Below are 16,021 nucleotides of genomic sequence, written 5' to 3'. Positions count from 1 at the left end.
TCGATAGTACGGCGAACTGCTCGTTGCTGCCGGTTTCGACAGTGTTGTTGCCGATACGTTGCCTGCCGTTATCGTCGAGCAGCACCCGCAAACCTTCCTTCGGCAATATTCAACCCTATGGAAATCGACGACGCATGAGAATTAAAATCCCGCCGCGTTTGGTAACTCACGGTCGACATGCACTTCGAGACACTGCGTTAATGCACGGAAATTATATCTTGCATCTTGCATCTTTTCTTTCCCACTTTTTTTTATGCAATATTGTATCGTCACAGATGCGCTACGATGCGATCCAATTTACTTGAGAGAGAAAATAATTGCAATTTTGCAGTTAATGCGTTTGATAACTATACGCACGGAATTTGAATCAGATTTTGACGCTTCCAATGCTTCGAACGGATAGTTGATTTCGAGTCAATTAAATATTAATGTGACGTTGACACGAGTAAGAAATTCATATGAGGACCATTTAATGGATAGTGCTGAATAATTTTACATGGTTTTATTTAGAAATGCATATCTCAGCTCAGTTATATCTCCTCATTCATTACTTTAAATATAAATTTCATATGCATAAAATATAATGCATAGAAAATTCTGATCGAGGGAGGTCGAGAGGTGCGTTATTCATAGACTAATTAATTCCCGAGAATGTAACGGATGATCTTTGTACAAACTTTTAGTTTGGGATTCATGTTACCGTGTTGTAAATCTCAAAGATTCGGAGAAGGTTGTTCGTCAGCGCGGATCACCTACGGCGCGCTGCCGGTTTTTCGTAGTCGCGGCGGTTTTTTGAGGTGGACGATCATTTGGGAGTCTAATTTATACGGCGGTTAAATTAAAACGACTGCGGTGGCGGCGGCGGCGACGGCGACGGCGATGGTGAAATGAGAGGCGGACGCATCTGCGAATCTCCATCGAGTCCGAGGGAACGAGGGTGAGAGCGAGCGAGATGGGGTAAGCACGAAAGAACGAAAGGCAGGCACTGTATATACAGAGTCGGGAAGTCGAGAGGCTCTTACGTGAAGAGAAGAGGTACAGGGAATACTCCGAGAAAGAGAAGAGACTATATCGTGATTAGGGAGGAATGTTGATTAGATCCATCAGCTGGTCGAGTGCGGGCCCTCTTTCCTTCTCACTGGACCCTTTGCCTCTTAAATCGATCTTCCTAAAAACTCGCTTCTTTTCCCGTAAAGACGTATACTGTTTTTTTCTTTGTGACGTTTAAATTATTTTGCCAAAAAGATTACTTTTAATTGCATATCAATTTGAAATTAATTTTGATAATAATTATGTTAACGATTAAATTAAATATTACATTATTCCAATATATTATTCAATATATCAAATCGTTACATCATTTTACTTACTTTACGATAAATTACGAGTATTTTTATTAACCATCTCCAGCTGTGCTCCCAATAGATTCTTTATACACGTAAAATTCAACTACTAGCCCAACTTATTTCGATCATCGATACTTGTATATTAAAAATAATTAGATATTCGGAAAAAAATTAATATCGCAATATATTGCTGAATTTTACGTAGAGAAACGTAGTCGTTTGCGTTTTGATTATGGAATCGAAACCCGTTTTCGTGGCGAATGTGTTTCCGATAACGCGTCGCGCCGCCGCGCCGTGCGCCAAGGGTAACAGCCAAAAACGATGAATGCAGTAGGAATCATAAAAGCAACAGCACGAATCTGGATTTTATTTTATTGACAACGCGCCAAATACCCGGATTCCATATTTATGACTGACCGGTCGTCTTCTCCGTGTTGTACCTAACACGTCGCTCACTCGTGCGTTCATCCCGTGAAAGGAGATGGACACTGGCCTGAGCTCCAAAACAGGCTGCTGCCTGTCTCGTTCTCACTCTCCCCTCTCCGCTCTTCTCATCTTAGCAGTCATAAATTTGTTTCGTTTATACGACCGTTTTAAAATCATTCCCCGGTCAGGTGTACACCTTGTTAAGGCCTAAACTCGTGGCCATTTAATCGCTCAAAACTTGTGGCTATATGTGGTTAGTACGGTCTCTAGAATCCCACCTACGGTGCGTTTTTCTTTAAATCCGTTACGACAAATGTTTACGTTTTTTAATACGATCGACGGAGGGAAATAATTCTGTCTGATCAATCTTACTCGAGTACATACGACTTTTTACTCGATGTTAAGACAGAAATGTGTATGTGTTGTATTATTTTTGAGATGAAAAGAGTGATGGAATTATTAGGATAGTTTTATATCGATTTTATATCGTTTAGACAGTTTGTCAATTTTTTTTTTTAAGATGTTTTAAGGGCAATCATTAAGTCGACGTTACAAGTTCTGTAGTAGGTAGCTCAGTTACCTTGCAAATATATCTCGGATATATCTCGATTAGTTCTCTGGACGGTTACGATACTGGCATGATATTCCATTACGAAGGAAATGTAAATATAATTGTAGTGTGCTGACATAACGGTAAGATAATCCGCCGAGCGGAGGCGCTGCCACTGTAATAAATCGTAATTTATGATCCCTATATACGCCCGCCGGTATCGTCGAGAAATTCAAGACTATACACAGACAGAGACTAGAACTCTCTTTCTCTCTTCTGTTTCTTTTGAATTCATCTCTCTGTCTCTTTTTTTACCCACTCTCTCTCTTTCTCTCTCTCTCTCTTTCTTGTCTTCATTTCTATTCGCTCTCATTCCATTCTGCGAAACAAGCGAGAAGGCAAAGACTCGATCTGGGTCCACTCGATGAGCATATTTACTATGTGCCGCCTTACCTTCGTAATCTATCGCCATCTCTATCCAGACTCCCAACTCTGCTCCTCTCTACGATTTGAATCCGCTAGTTTCTCCGTCTTTATCGCACCCGGCTGCCTTGTTTATGTCTTGTTCTCTTAGCCTCCTCTCGAGCTCTCGAGCACCAATAAATTAATTGCAGAGATTTACGTATCTCGCCCGTAAACCAGTCAGCGAGACTAATGCTCGGCCTCTAATTACATAATTATATGGCATTATGTTACGACGGTCAATTAATTCGTACGTACAATGATTTGAAAGCGCGATTTGCGATTCGCGATAATAAGTTACGTTTCCTCGCGATCTCAAGCTATTCCACAAAGTGTCATGCTTCAAATGACCGAATACACATACGATATGCATGTGCCGCTTCGATAAGCGATCGTAATTTATTATTCGCGAGGATGACAGTAAACGCGCGTCGGTTATGCTTTACGACGAATATCACAAGCGATTCTCGATTTCAATCGCTCGTACTCGCACCAACTGTTTCGTATGGGATATTACACATTCCATGAGACATTTCATATCGTAATGACGGCTTTAACAATGCGGGAATGCGCGCACCAATATTGCTCGATGCTACTACTCGGTCTTCTCGCTACTTTTTTTTCCTTCGCGTAGATTTCGCAGATCGCTCTCTCGAAAGAGGAGGGGTTTCTCGATGACTATTACTTCCTCTCAAGGACGCATTCTCGTGCTTCCGAAGAGACATTTTTCCTCAACGGGAAGGAAACGTACGGTATAAACGAGCGGGGGTGGAATATGAGATGCGGGCAACTGATTTATTTAAGGGGCAGGCCAGACATCCGGTTTGTCGAATTACGCTTTAAGAGTGCCCATAGTAGACGGACTGGCAGATACAAACGGAGACGGACGACGGGACGAACGTGCGAGCGAGAGGCAACGATGTGGAACGAGAGCGCGTAGCTCGTCGACCCGTTAACCGTTTATCATTGCATCGACACGAGTCACGCGGTGGACCCTACTGACCACTTAAAAAACGGCGATTCAGCCTTTAGTAGGAAGTGACGTCAGCTTTGGAGGTATACCGTGAACCACGTCTCTCTAAACGCGACGTAAACAGCTTCACTATATATACATTTCATCGTATGACCAAACTTTCATCCTATGCCCACCGCATGATGATAATTTCGTGACAATATTCATCTCGAGATCTTTGATAGTTGTCGCTAATTACGGTCACAATTCTACAACTACTCACTTTGCGGTTTTAGTACAAAATTTAATGATGTGTTATAACACGTTTGAGAGATTTCTCAAAAATTCCAGGAGCTACAGCACGTCTTTTAAATTAATTACACGCAAATTTCTTCGAGATAGTCTTATTGAAATGATATCGCTCGATCAATTGTCGTAAGCGCGATCTGAAGATTATCCGCCTTGTCAACCATGATCCCTCATTTTACGTTGGGTGCTAGTAGGAAGCGGTTCGGTGATAACCGATGCATCATTAATGTTCCCTTATTTATTACCACTCTTGTGTTTACTTGATCGTGCAGTCTCTTGACATCCTCGTTCGTGAGTAATTAATTAAATCAAAGAATGACTTTTCATTTCATATCCACTGTATTTTTGCCTGAGATTTTCTAACAAGAGACTATTTAATTATTTTACGTAAATCTCTGTGTGAGTTATCATAAGAATACTCATATGTTTTGTTCAAACTATATTTTTAAGTCATTTAGTTTATTTGAAAGTTAGAGCCAGTAGTTCTTTAAATAAAATTATCTTATATCTTACTACTTTTTACAAATTAAAGGCACATTATTTTATTTAGTTAAATATTGTATATTACACTTTTTTTAATCGTAGCAGCTTTATTTTTATTTTTTTCCACAAAAATTTGATTGTATAATAATATACAATTGCAAATACAAATTATGATTTCTTTTATCGTTTGTTTATAAATTTTTGCATAAATTTGATCGAAAGTCCATACATTCTGGCTCCTGTAAACCAATAAATTCATGTGACGCGTCTCTGCTCTAGCAGATTCTCTAGAGTTGACCGTGTAACGATTTCAGACGAGATACCAGAGCAGGCAATCGAGGGAGGGAGCGAGTCGGTATATTATCGCGAAGATGACGCTTATGACAGCATGTGGGAGTAGCTGTCACTCATTGTTGCCTGGCCAGACTTGATATACCCAGACATTTCGCTTCGTGATATCGAGATATTCGCCTGCTTCAAATTCTTGCCCTTCAACCTCGGGATGAGATCAATAAACTGGCAAATACTTTTTTTTTTTTTAGATACGTCTTATAAAACGTATGAAGAGTCTTGCTGTCGAAGCTAGTAAGATATATTATTTGAGCGGAAAAATTTGTACTTAAATCCGTGGTAAAAAAATATAAAAGTTAGTGGCTCTGAAGAATCCGTTCGTTCATCGTGTACAATCGTTATGAAGAATCATTCCAATGAATACTCCCGTCGTCCGCTCATCCCGTGGCTGTAATAACACTTCGAAATACGTTAGCGAGAAGCAACGAATTGCCTTAGATTGATCTACGATTTGTTATTCGTATACTGCTAAGTAATTTGTGCCAAGGGGGAAAGTTGGTTGAACTTATTGATGTCTCTTTTCCCTTCGCGATTCTCGATAAAAATTTCATTTATGCACATTCATCTAAAATTCTAAAACATTTTCTCATTCATTTCGCTCATCAGCTATTTCCATTCAAAACTAATTACATTTTATACAGTACTTTGTGCATTGCCGTCAAACTGATTCATAAAACAAACTAACGTTTTTCGCACGCGAAAGTAATTCCGCGCGTGTCTCGACACGGATCCGCAGACGTCTCGTTTCTTTCCTCCTACGGCGAGAGATTCTCTACGAGCGTCATTATCACACGGCTACACCTACGGAATAAACGATTGAATATTTACGGCGAACATTCGTCGCGCGCGCGCGGCTTCTTCCAGTAAATCCGTTGATTCGTAAGTCGTGCGCGTCCTGTCGGGCTCCCCCGAATCATTTAGGTATGCCGGCAGCATTTTCGTGGAGAGATACGTGTGCTCCGTCTTTAATCGAGATCGAAATCGGTCTGACTCGCGCGCGCGATCATCAATGATCCGTGTGCAGGATGTTTGTGAAAAATTACCAGAACTTCTATTAAGAGTTTGGAATAGTAAGTATATCATGCGGAAGACCAGTTCATTGAAAATTAACTATTGATGACGAGACTATCCGTGCACGACATATTATTTTAGAATACTCGCTAATATAAATTGTTCGAATGTGTTGCATTATATATTAATTTGATGAATATTATCCATTTCATGAGATCATATGAAAACAACATTATAATATATTCAATATTCTCTATCCTTGAAATATCTCATTTTACCTGTGCATCTTGATATGACAAACAAAATCTTCCTCCGTCAATAAAATTAAGAATTATAATTAAATAGTCCATTATTCGTTCATTATCATTGAAAGAGTTTATGAAACACACACATTGAAGAATTTACTTTGAGCTCATGGGAACACAATTAACACAATACTGTGAAACTTCTAGGAGCAATAAAAATAAATAAGTATTCCTATAGAAGAAAGTTGTTGTCGCACAAGGTTCACTGTTCATTATAGCATATTTTGTAACAACTGTAACAATTTTCAGCGATTGCCATTGAATGCAGTGCTTTCCTTAAAAGCCATATTAGTAGTCTGTTACATATTACTTGCCTTTATATCGTAAATTGACTATTAATTTTAATTCTGTCTCAAAAGTCTTCAAAAGGTCTAGTGCTTAATCAGTCAAATCGATCACGTTGTTTTTACATGCTGTTTATAGTTGTTTATGTAGTGTATGCGCTTGAAAAGAAGACCTTTGTATGTACGCGCGTGTTCAGCGTAGACAACGAAAAAAAATTCCGACGCACGTTAACGTGACACGCGTTTCACAAGCTAGAAACTTTTATTTACATGAAACAAAACTATCAACAAAAGCAAAAATAATATTGTATATAAAAGCAATATCCTTTTACTCGTCCAACAGACGAGACGGTGGTATGGATTTTTAAATTTCCAAATTTTTGGAATCCTCTAGATAAAATCAATGTTTATATGACGCGAATGTAAAATGACGTTGAGAATATACGAGTGAAAGTAAATTTCACAGAATGAATATTTACAAATGTAAAAATGTAAATGAGCAAAATATATAAAAATTATAAAATTAATTTGTGACTTTCTCTTTTACGTTACAGAGGCCACCTTCTTCGTCACTCTCGTATCCTGGTGCGGGTGCTAACGATGACGCCCGCAGCCCTGGAAGCGGTGGTACACCCGGACCCCTCAGCCAGCAAGCGCCAGCCAGCTTGGACTCATCGGACCCAGGTAAGTTCAATTATTGTAAAAGAAAAATATATACGCAGCGAAATATTTTTTTTTATTCGCGCTACATGTCATAATTTATATTTTAATGAATTACACACGGTTGCTTGTTTTTAAATAATTGAATGTGTGAGGTGTAAAGGTGACGTCGCGCGTCGTCGGGTAAATACACGTTCGCGTAGGTGACGAGCCGTAAAAAATTTTCGGATCGATTGGTCGTGACGGATCGATAGGACTTAAAGTAGGTCTCTTCCGCGCGCGCGGGACGAGAAACGCACGTCCAGGCACGACTCGCGCGGGTGACGACGACTAGGCGAGTTGCGAGTTAATGACAATATCACGCGACGAACGAGTTGATGACAATCAAGACGCGCGACTAGTCGGGACCCCACGAAACCCCTTCTACACGCCCTTCAAATTTTACGAACATGGACGCGAGCGTCGACACCATCAAACAGCAAACTCGCGGTGAAGCCACCGTCGAGCCTAATGAGCAATGTGCTCACATTGGCGTAATCGATGAGAATATTATTGCACAACAATAAATTGTTGCGCTTCGTTCCTTTGAACGAGTAACATTTATTTCTAAAGCTACATAGCCGCGACATACAAGACCACTTTTTTAGTCCCATTACATTTGACATGACTATTTCGTTGCAGAAAGGCATTTCATTGCTCGTATTATATCCTGTTGCGATGTGATTACGAAAAATGTATCTTTCTGTATTTTGCGCGATTCATCGTATCAGGGTGCGTATAGCGAGAACGCGTTCGTCGACAGTGGCAAAGGAAAAGTTGGGTAGCAGCGAATGAACCGCGCCAATGGTTAACGCGACCGGGTTCAGTCAGTCACCGGAGGGTATACAAGTTCACGACATCATCCCATAAAGATTCATTAAGGTCCGCCGTTCTCTATATTCGTTCTGTCGTGCCAACATTATAGTGCCGCGTGGCGTGCCAGTTCGGTCGGGCGTGCACGCACATATATACGTGCACACGGGCGAGAAACAAAACGGTTAATCAATAACAATCATAAGCGCGCGCGGGCTGTGTCGAACGAAAGATTGGGCGAGAAGAAGAGACCGATGACCGCTGATAACTAGAGAAAGAGAGAGAGAGAGGAGAGAATAATGAATGGTAACTTTTAAAATGCGCGTTATAGTAACGCTCAAGTTAAGAAGCAGTCTCACTGCATCTTCGTTGTTGCCGTAATATTTGACGATGCAAATGGAGTGCGTGCAACAGCCATTTCGTGACGAGATACGAATCAGCTGCTCGAGATTTGTCGCGGAAAAATGTTGACGAGGGTCTCGCGCGAGTTTCTTTCAACACGCGTGCCCACCGTCCTTTTAATTCCGCTAAGCACTTGTTCGTACAAGTTTGCGACTCTTGCTTTGTAAGGTGAATGGCCCAATCGGCCATTTATCTCTATCGTATATCGATAATTGACATACAGACGTAAGCAGCTTAAATTAATGTTCTTAGAAAACAATATGCTTCCAAGCTTTGGAATTGTATAATCGTATGATCATTAGATTGTTATCGTTCTTTCATCGTTCTTTCATATTGGAACGAACAAATATTAAATGTAGGACAATCTTCCTGCTACTTCCAAATTACAATATAACATTGGCCAATTTTCATTTTTCCCCCAGGTAATATGGCCTAATGGAAATTTTGCGTGTTTATGTTAATTACAAATTTCTGTGAACGTTTAATTACAAATTTAGGAACATGGAAGGAAACGCGAATTTTATAAAGAGAAGGGAATAATAGGTATTATTTAATACGTCATGTATCATTGTCTTCCTACTAGCTGACAAATCCTTTAAAGACAAAAAGTTTCCTCGCTCTCTCGTACATAAGCACACATCCGTATTAATGTTAAGTCGTCTTCAGATTTAATATCCACGAATTGAGTGTGCGTGTATCGCGCGCACGGGCTACAGCTAGTTCGTGACCAGATATCAATCTCCGCGCGCAAGATCTGTCGTGAGAGAGCGTAGAACCCGAGAGTTTCGCACGTGGTCACTATAGAAAGCGCAGCCGTTGACGCACGCGAGATCGCGAGAGAGAGAGAGAGAGAGAGAGAGAGAGAGAGAGAGAGAAATTGATGGCTCTCCTGCGTAGCGACAGGAACATGATAATCCGCAATCGGCGCTTTCACCGCGCGCGCGTTTGGAGAACGTTCACTGAGATACACTCTCCGCTTATCCTGTTGTTCTATTTCCTTGTATAAGCGCGATCCGATAGGCTACTCCTATCGACGCCGCGCGCCGCGCGCCGTCGACATCTCGGGAAATGCAAATTGTTTTTTTTTCAAAACGAGAGTAAGCGTGGAAGTGATGAAGGTGAGTGTACATGTTTCGCTTAATAACTTGTAATCGATTAAAGGTGCTAAAAGAATTTAATTGACATACATTAGATTCGCGGAAACACCATCGAGCTTAGGCAAATCGCGCCTGTCATCATAAATTACACAGTCGTATGATAAGACTGTCGCGCGCGGTGACATTTATAATTATCGATTAGTTGAATTATTATCAGATTAGATCAGATTATTAGATCTCGCGCGCGAGCGCACGCGATACGACACTTTTGTTCTCAACATGTATACGCGTGATTTTTAATTGTGTTGACAAAAATCGGAAGAACTCGCGATGCATTACTATCCATTATGTCGCGTCGCGTATCTCGTATCTCTTTCCAATCGCAACGCTGCACGTACGTGTACGTCATTAACGCGAAAGCACGTCCGCGGGCTTCGAGAAGCGAGGAAACGATACGAGTGTCGAATACATTAACGATTGCGACGCACGAATAATCGCTTACATCGTATCGCGTCGCGTAAATGCGCTCCGAAATGCCATTAAATGATATAACGAATCGATTCATTTCCGATAAACAAGACGACGCTCTCTCTCTATTCTTTCGTCGATTTTTAAATCATCAAAGTTGCATCAAACTATCGTTTTCCAAGACAACTGTGTTTTATACTTTAATATTTATTAATAAATTTAATAATGACTACATTTTGAAGCAAAGATGAAGAAACTGATGTAAAATAAAAAAAAAATTGCGGTCTTTACAAAACCGCAATTGCATTTGTAAATATAATGATAAAGAATAATTTGCAATCTTGAAGTATTAAATAAGAACTGTCTGTATGCAACATCTTGCGACAATATGGGCAACTGTTTAAGTTGCTCAACTCTCTTTAGGAGTTTCATCCTTCCGTAAATAACGAGTATTGACGCATGTAGACTTCCTTACTCGTACATACAACGCGAGTAACTTGCGTTGGCTGGTTACTTAATGTTGAGATGCTATCGACACATCCGGGGTTGTCATCCGGCGTATACGACGCGGTATTTGCTTGGGTTCATTTTCCTTCTTCCCTTCGGTCTACTCGCAGTTCTTTTCGTCCTTTCGCACTGCGTGGGTCCTCATTAACGTGCCAGCTTGTTTGCCGCGAGATATCATCATGGACATTTTTTTTTTTTTTTTTTTTGGATCGCCTCCCACTTCGTCGCGAGATGACTGACAACATTATCGACGAACGTTATTTGTATTTTATTGTTCCCTAGACGATAATTTCCCGACGGTTTCTGTGCTATAGCAGATAAACGTTTCTCTAAATTCTCAGTAGATTATACGGGAAATTGTCTGTTATTTTGATAGCTGAAAAATTTGTGAATCACTCACGTTCTTTCGGAAAAATTGCTTGGAAAAAGTTAGAAACTGGGCTTTAAACCGGCGTCGCTTAAGAGAGATACAAACTGGTACCTCACATTTATTCTAGATCAATGGACATATATACAATAAAAATCAGAATGTGAGCGATACATTTGACATTCGTTTTTTTAAATGTTCAGCTACACGACATTTATGTCGCCTCATCCATCGTTCAGCGACACTTTCATGAAAGCTTCGATGGAGACGTCACGTGTGTCAGTCCGGAATGTTTTCCAGGACGGGCTGGAAACGCGCACGCCGCGCCGCCGCCGATACGTGGGAAGAGCACGGCTCGGGGCATTAACATATCGTGTCGCAATCGCTCGCGGATATAAACACGTTCCTCCTCGCAGTGGTTATAAAAGATTCTATCTCGTCCTGACTGACCGATCGCGATACACGGCCTCGAGGAACTATGCGCCGCGCCGCGCGCCGTGTGTTATGAACGAGGTAAATATACCTGCACATACGGCGACAGAGTCGTACAGAGTCTCATAAAATTTATCTCGCGTGTGATACTCTGCAATTTTTACTTTTTGTCAACGAACAAGCGTTAATTTCCTCTTCACCTTGCTGACCAAATATGCCTCAAACAAGCCCTCCTCGACGCGCAAGCGTTCTTTTTCTAAAGGAAACGATAATGTTTCGTACCACTACGCATCGATGGTCATCTATAGTTTCTTTTTTTGTCTTTGCGTCATTAATAGTATCACACTCGACGATCATAAACATACAGACATAGTACGTAGTACGATCGTTAAACATACTTTGTGTAGATGATGACAGTTGTTTTAAATCATCTGCTATCTAATCGGCATTGGTGAATATTTTTTCAAAAGCATTTAGAGAGATACGCGGATAAAATATATTTAAATATTAATGAACATGAAATTGAAATTTGCTGCTACTCGCAAAATGAAATTGAATGAGTTGATACTGGTATCTCTAAGATTCGACTTATTATTTTGTCGTGAAAAATATCAAAAGAGACAACTACTTAATTACATTACGAGACGTTTTTAGTCTTTCGTTAAGTTAACAGAGCATCACGATTAACATCTCACTTGGACATGGCTTACCACATCTCTGAAACGATCTCATGCTGGTATCGATCGATCCTTCTATCTTTAGAATACGCACTATCGCTCGAACGACAAGCAAACAGAGAGAGAGAGAGAGAGAGAGAGAGAGTCTTCCGCTCTTTTTTTCGTATTCGGACACTTTCGAGCAGATTGGGTCTTTCGATTCGGCTGGAACGGGTCCTGTCAACCCGACGACTGTCCCTTCGTAACAACCTTCGACGTTCGACTTTCCGTGTCTTTCGAGAGATCCTTAATCGACGGTTCGTCGACTTGGCCTCCACCGTCTTGGCTTTTTCTCGCCTCTCGATTGTTCTCTCCTTTCCTCGCAATGCGTGGAAAGGGAGAGTATAGTGCGCGAGAAAAGGAGAAAAAATGAGATATCCCTCGTTTTCTGACAACTATCGGGCGTGTGTCGGTCGAAGAAGAAAGAGGCAAGGAGGCAAAGTGACGACGAGGGCTGGCAATAGGGGTGGGGGGAGGTGGGGGGAGGGCGAGCGTGTTAAAGCGTGTACGGGGACCAAAGATCACGAGAAATTCCTGGAAATCGGCTTATATGGAGGAGAGGACGCGAGAGAAAGGGGTATTGAAGGAGGGAGATAGAAGTAATGAGGTTGATTCTCTGTTTTCTGTGTTTTCAGCAAGCGGCGGAGAGAGTATCGGTCGGTTATCGGCCAGTGGCTTTTTTCTCATTTTGCCCCCTTCTACGTACAACTCTCTTCCCCCGCATTAGTCCCTCTGGCACATCTCTTTTTCTCTCTCGCAGCATAATGAGGCCTTCATGTTGTAAACTTTTGCATCTTTATCTTTTGTTTTTTTCCTTATCCTAAGGACATTTCAGTCCTATGTAAAACGTCATTGAATACGAGACAAGAGTCTTTTCCATTGCCCGGCAGAAAACTTGTTTGCTTCTGATCTTACATATAAATAAGGAAGATTTTTTCGAAAAAAAAAAAACAAAAAAAGAAGATTCGACGCGCGATTCTTCCTACTAGCATACATCATACAAGTTACATTAGAAATAAATGATTGTAATTTATTCTTTAAATTCAAAGAAAATAATTGAACGAAAATAGCAATTATTACAGTGTTGCATTTCGCAAATGGCGATGGCAAATCATACAGTGAACGATTTAATAGCCCGTTACGAATCGGGAACATCCGAGAGCTAACTGCAGAAATTGGCGTAATACGCCTTATTATTATCGAAACCGCAACGGTGAGAGGTTCTCAACTTATGCAGGCGAGTGATCGATAGCGCGCAGATGGCACTAGGAAGCGATTAAATTATGAAATGTGTACATTTGCAACGACACGTCGTGTACAAAGTTTATGAGACGCAGCCGGGCAGGGGAGAAACCGAGGCCGGACACCGCGATACCAAAGTTAATTGGCATGTTAATGAATAATAAACTCGTGTCACTCGTGCGCGGGGTATCGATGGCTCTCGGGACGGTTCGTAACTGCGGACGTGACAGCACGGCTGGCACTCTCTCATTAATATTATTGTTTACTATGCCTCTAATCTCCGTAATTTTTGCAACCGCGCAACCGCGCAACCGCGTTTCTACCGAATGGTGACTCGTCAGAGTTCATTGATTTGAGCGACGGCGACGCGGCTCGTCGAGTGTTACTCGTTATCTTCTTTCCTGGTCGATTCTTCTTGGTAGTTGTGCCGCTGCTCCGCGCGCGGTCTGGCGGTCTCTGGGTGATGAGAGAAAAAAAATTTCCTTATCTGTCGCATCCGATAGGCGCGAATAGACCTACGTCAGCGAGCCGCAATTGCTGCGCTGTAAAATATGTTGAACACGCGGGACGTTTACCATCTGGTCGATTCATTCTTTGAATAACGGATAATGATTAAGTCACAGGTCGGACTTGACAAACACTCGATCGTAATGTAATGCAACAGAGAGAAATTTTGCTATTCGAAAGGCATCCACGGATTCTCTATTTTTCGTTTCGTTAGTGTTAGCTAAAATATCCTGCCGCCCATCGAGCCCCGGCATAGGCAAATTAAACTGCGGATAATTTTCCATGTTGCACATTAGAGCGAGTTCTGTTTTTTTTTTTTTTTTTTTAATGTTATTTTCCTGCGTATTGCCAATGTGTGTAAATAATCGTAGCGGTAATCAACAAAAACAAATAAGCGCACGCAATATTATTTATTGGCCGTTTGCCAAGAGCAAATTTCTGGATATTTACCTCTCTACCTCGTTTCATCGGCATCCTAATAAACGTCGGTATATTCCGGGTGATTTAAAAATAGTCGTAAATTCAATCCTCTCTCGCGTTCTCTCTTTATCTCTCGCGTGCGCGAACGCTACATGCGGCCCGCAGAAAAATCAATTAAGCGGCTTATGTGAAATATCGGCGCAATTACGCACGATTGCCAAATCTAGTTGGGCTATCGATGGCCGCATTATCAAACGCTCCCGCTTGGCCGTGTCGATTTCAGCTGCAATTCTCCCTCGCGCACCGTCAGCTTTTCATCGAGCGTGCGCATTTTTATTACACGATTCGGAGCCGTATTACTGCGCTCGATGGAGCGTGCACGAATCCAGAGAATCGCACGCGAGATCCTTTTTCACTGAGGCGAACCAGGATTGCAAAACTGGTGATCGATAATGCGTTTCACGATCGATAGATGCGTGCTTTAGCGTTTCGTAATCACAACCCTGAAAATTGTTACGAATTTCCTTCCTTGACAAAGATTTAACGCTAATCTCTCTATAGAAATTTTTATTTTGTTTTTAAACGAAAATTAATAATAATATAAATTCAGGAGATTAGTAGCCAACTCAAAATTACGTAGAAACAAAGATAGGATATTAAAATTCGTGTTGATCTTGTATTGCATTTACTGAAATATTCTGCGTAAGTTGACGCAAGTGACTGACCAATGGAAACTACGTTTCACGATGTTCGCGATGACAATGCAACGATAAACGATTTTGCGAGAATCTCCCGTTTTATCGCGAAAGGCCACGTTACTCGCGGGGACGTTCCGATTCTTTCGCGAGGCCATTCGTCAACCGTTATCAGGCCGTCGGAAATCTTATAACTCTAACACGACATTAATTACGCTTTGTAGCGTTCGAGATATGTGTACGTATACTTTCGGTCGAGCGTGAGGCTTATCTTTTCTCACGATGCAGTCATATGCCGTAGTTCGCCGGTACCAGTTTATCGGAAACACCTCCTTTTTTGCTGTTCCCCCGGAACCCCCGGGGTGTTGACGAGAGTCGATCGTAAATTTTCTGCTGGTAGAGGCGATGCACGCTTCTTCCTTTTTTTCATCTCACTTTTTTTTTATTAATGTCTCATCGTTACATTTCATTTTCTTGCATCGCGCATCGTGCCGAATATTACACATTGAAAGCAACCGACAGTATCCGTCGATTGCAATTAATAATGAAAAAATAGCGAATACATATCTGTCTTATCTGACACGATTTTACTTTTGTTCTTTACCAATTTCGGACCAAGTATAGAATTTTTATTCAGATACATACAAAGGAAGGGAGGAAGGGAAAACGATTTATACGACATTTCAATAATATTTATGAATAATTTTTGTTAAGGTGTAATTAAATAAAGTGTTGCATTTTTTGCATTTATTATTGCACTCGTCAAGAAACGTTTTCCCTAGCAAGTAGATCGTTGCGTGCCTCGGAAGCAATGATCGGAGAATGATGTCGGGAAATAATGGATCAGAGGGAACTGTTTATGCGTCAAAAATACGACTTGTCGAAAGTGTTATAATGAATAATGCGAGTTGCGCGCCCGTCACTCTTCGAGAGTCAGCTTCGCGCGGTTACCGATACTGTATCGGTGAAGGAGGAGGCAGTGATTGCAGCAGAGGAAAGGGTTACAGCCGGTTCATTGCATGCAGTAAATTTTCTTCGTTGGTAGCAGCGTATGCCCATCACGCGAGACTATATACGGTAAATAAAGGATATACAGCATTCCTGTTCATCGAATAGGAAGCGAACTAGGAAGACCAGCTCGGACTGACTTTAATTGCACGTAGCGCACATTATTATC

At 41.3% G+C, this 16,021-nt stretch overlaps 1 protein-coding gene across 8 annotated transcripts in view; it reads left to right on the top strand.

Moving 5' to 3' along the window:
* Positions 1–16,021, top strand: part of LOC105195834 (homeobox protein homothorax) — a 387,950-nt gene that overhangs the window by 124,801 nt on the left and 247,128 nt on the right. For all 8 annotated transcript variants that reach the window (XM_039448644.1, XM_026135893.2, XM_026135894.2 and 5 more), the window contains one exon: positions 7,034–7,163. In XM_039448644.1, coding sequence (XP_039304578.1) covers positions 7,034–7,163 — 130 coding nt within the window. The remainder of the gene's footprint in view (positions 1–7,033; positions 7,164–16,021) is intronic.

Source organism: Solenopsis invicta, chromosome 4, assembly GCF_016802725.1.
Source record: "Solenopsis invicta isolate M01_SB chromosome 4, UNIL_Sinv_3.0, whole genome shotgun sequence".
In the NCBI taxonomy this organism is placed as follows: Eukaryota; Metazoa; Arthropoda; class Insecta; order Hymenoptera; family Formicidae; genus Solenopsis; species Solenopsis invicta.
The sequence above is the reverse complement of the archived record's forward strand: the minus strand, read 5'-3'. Positions and strand labels throughout refer to the sequence as shown.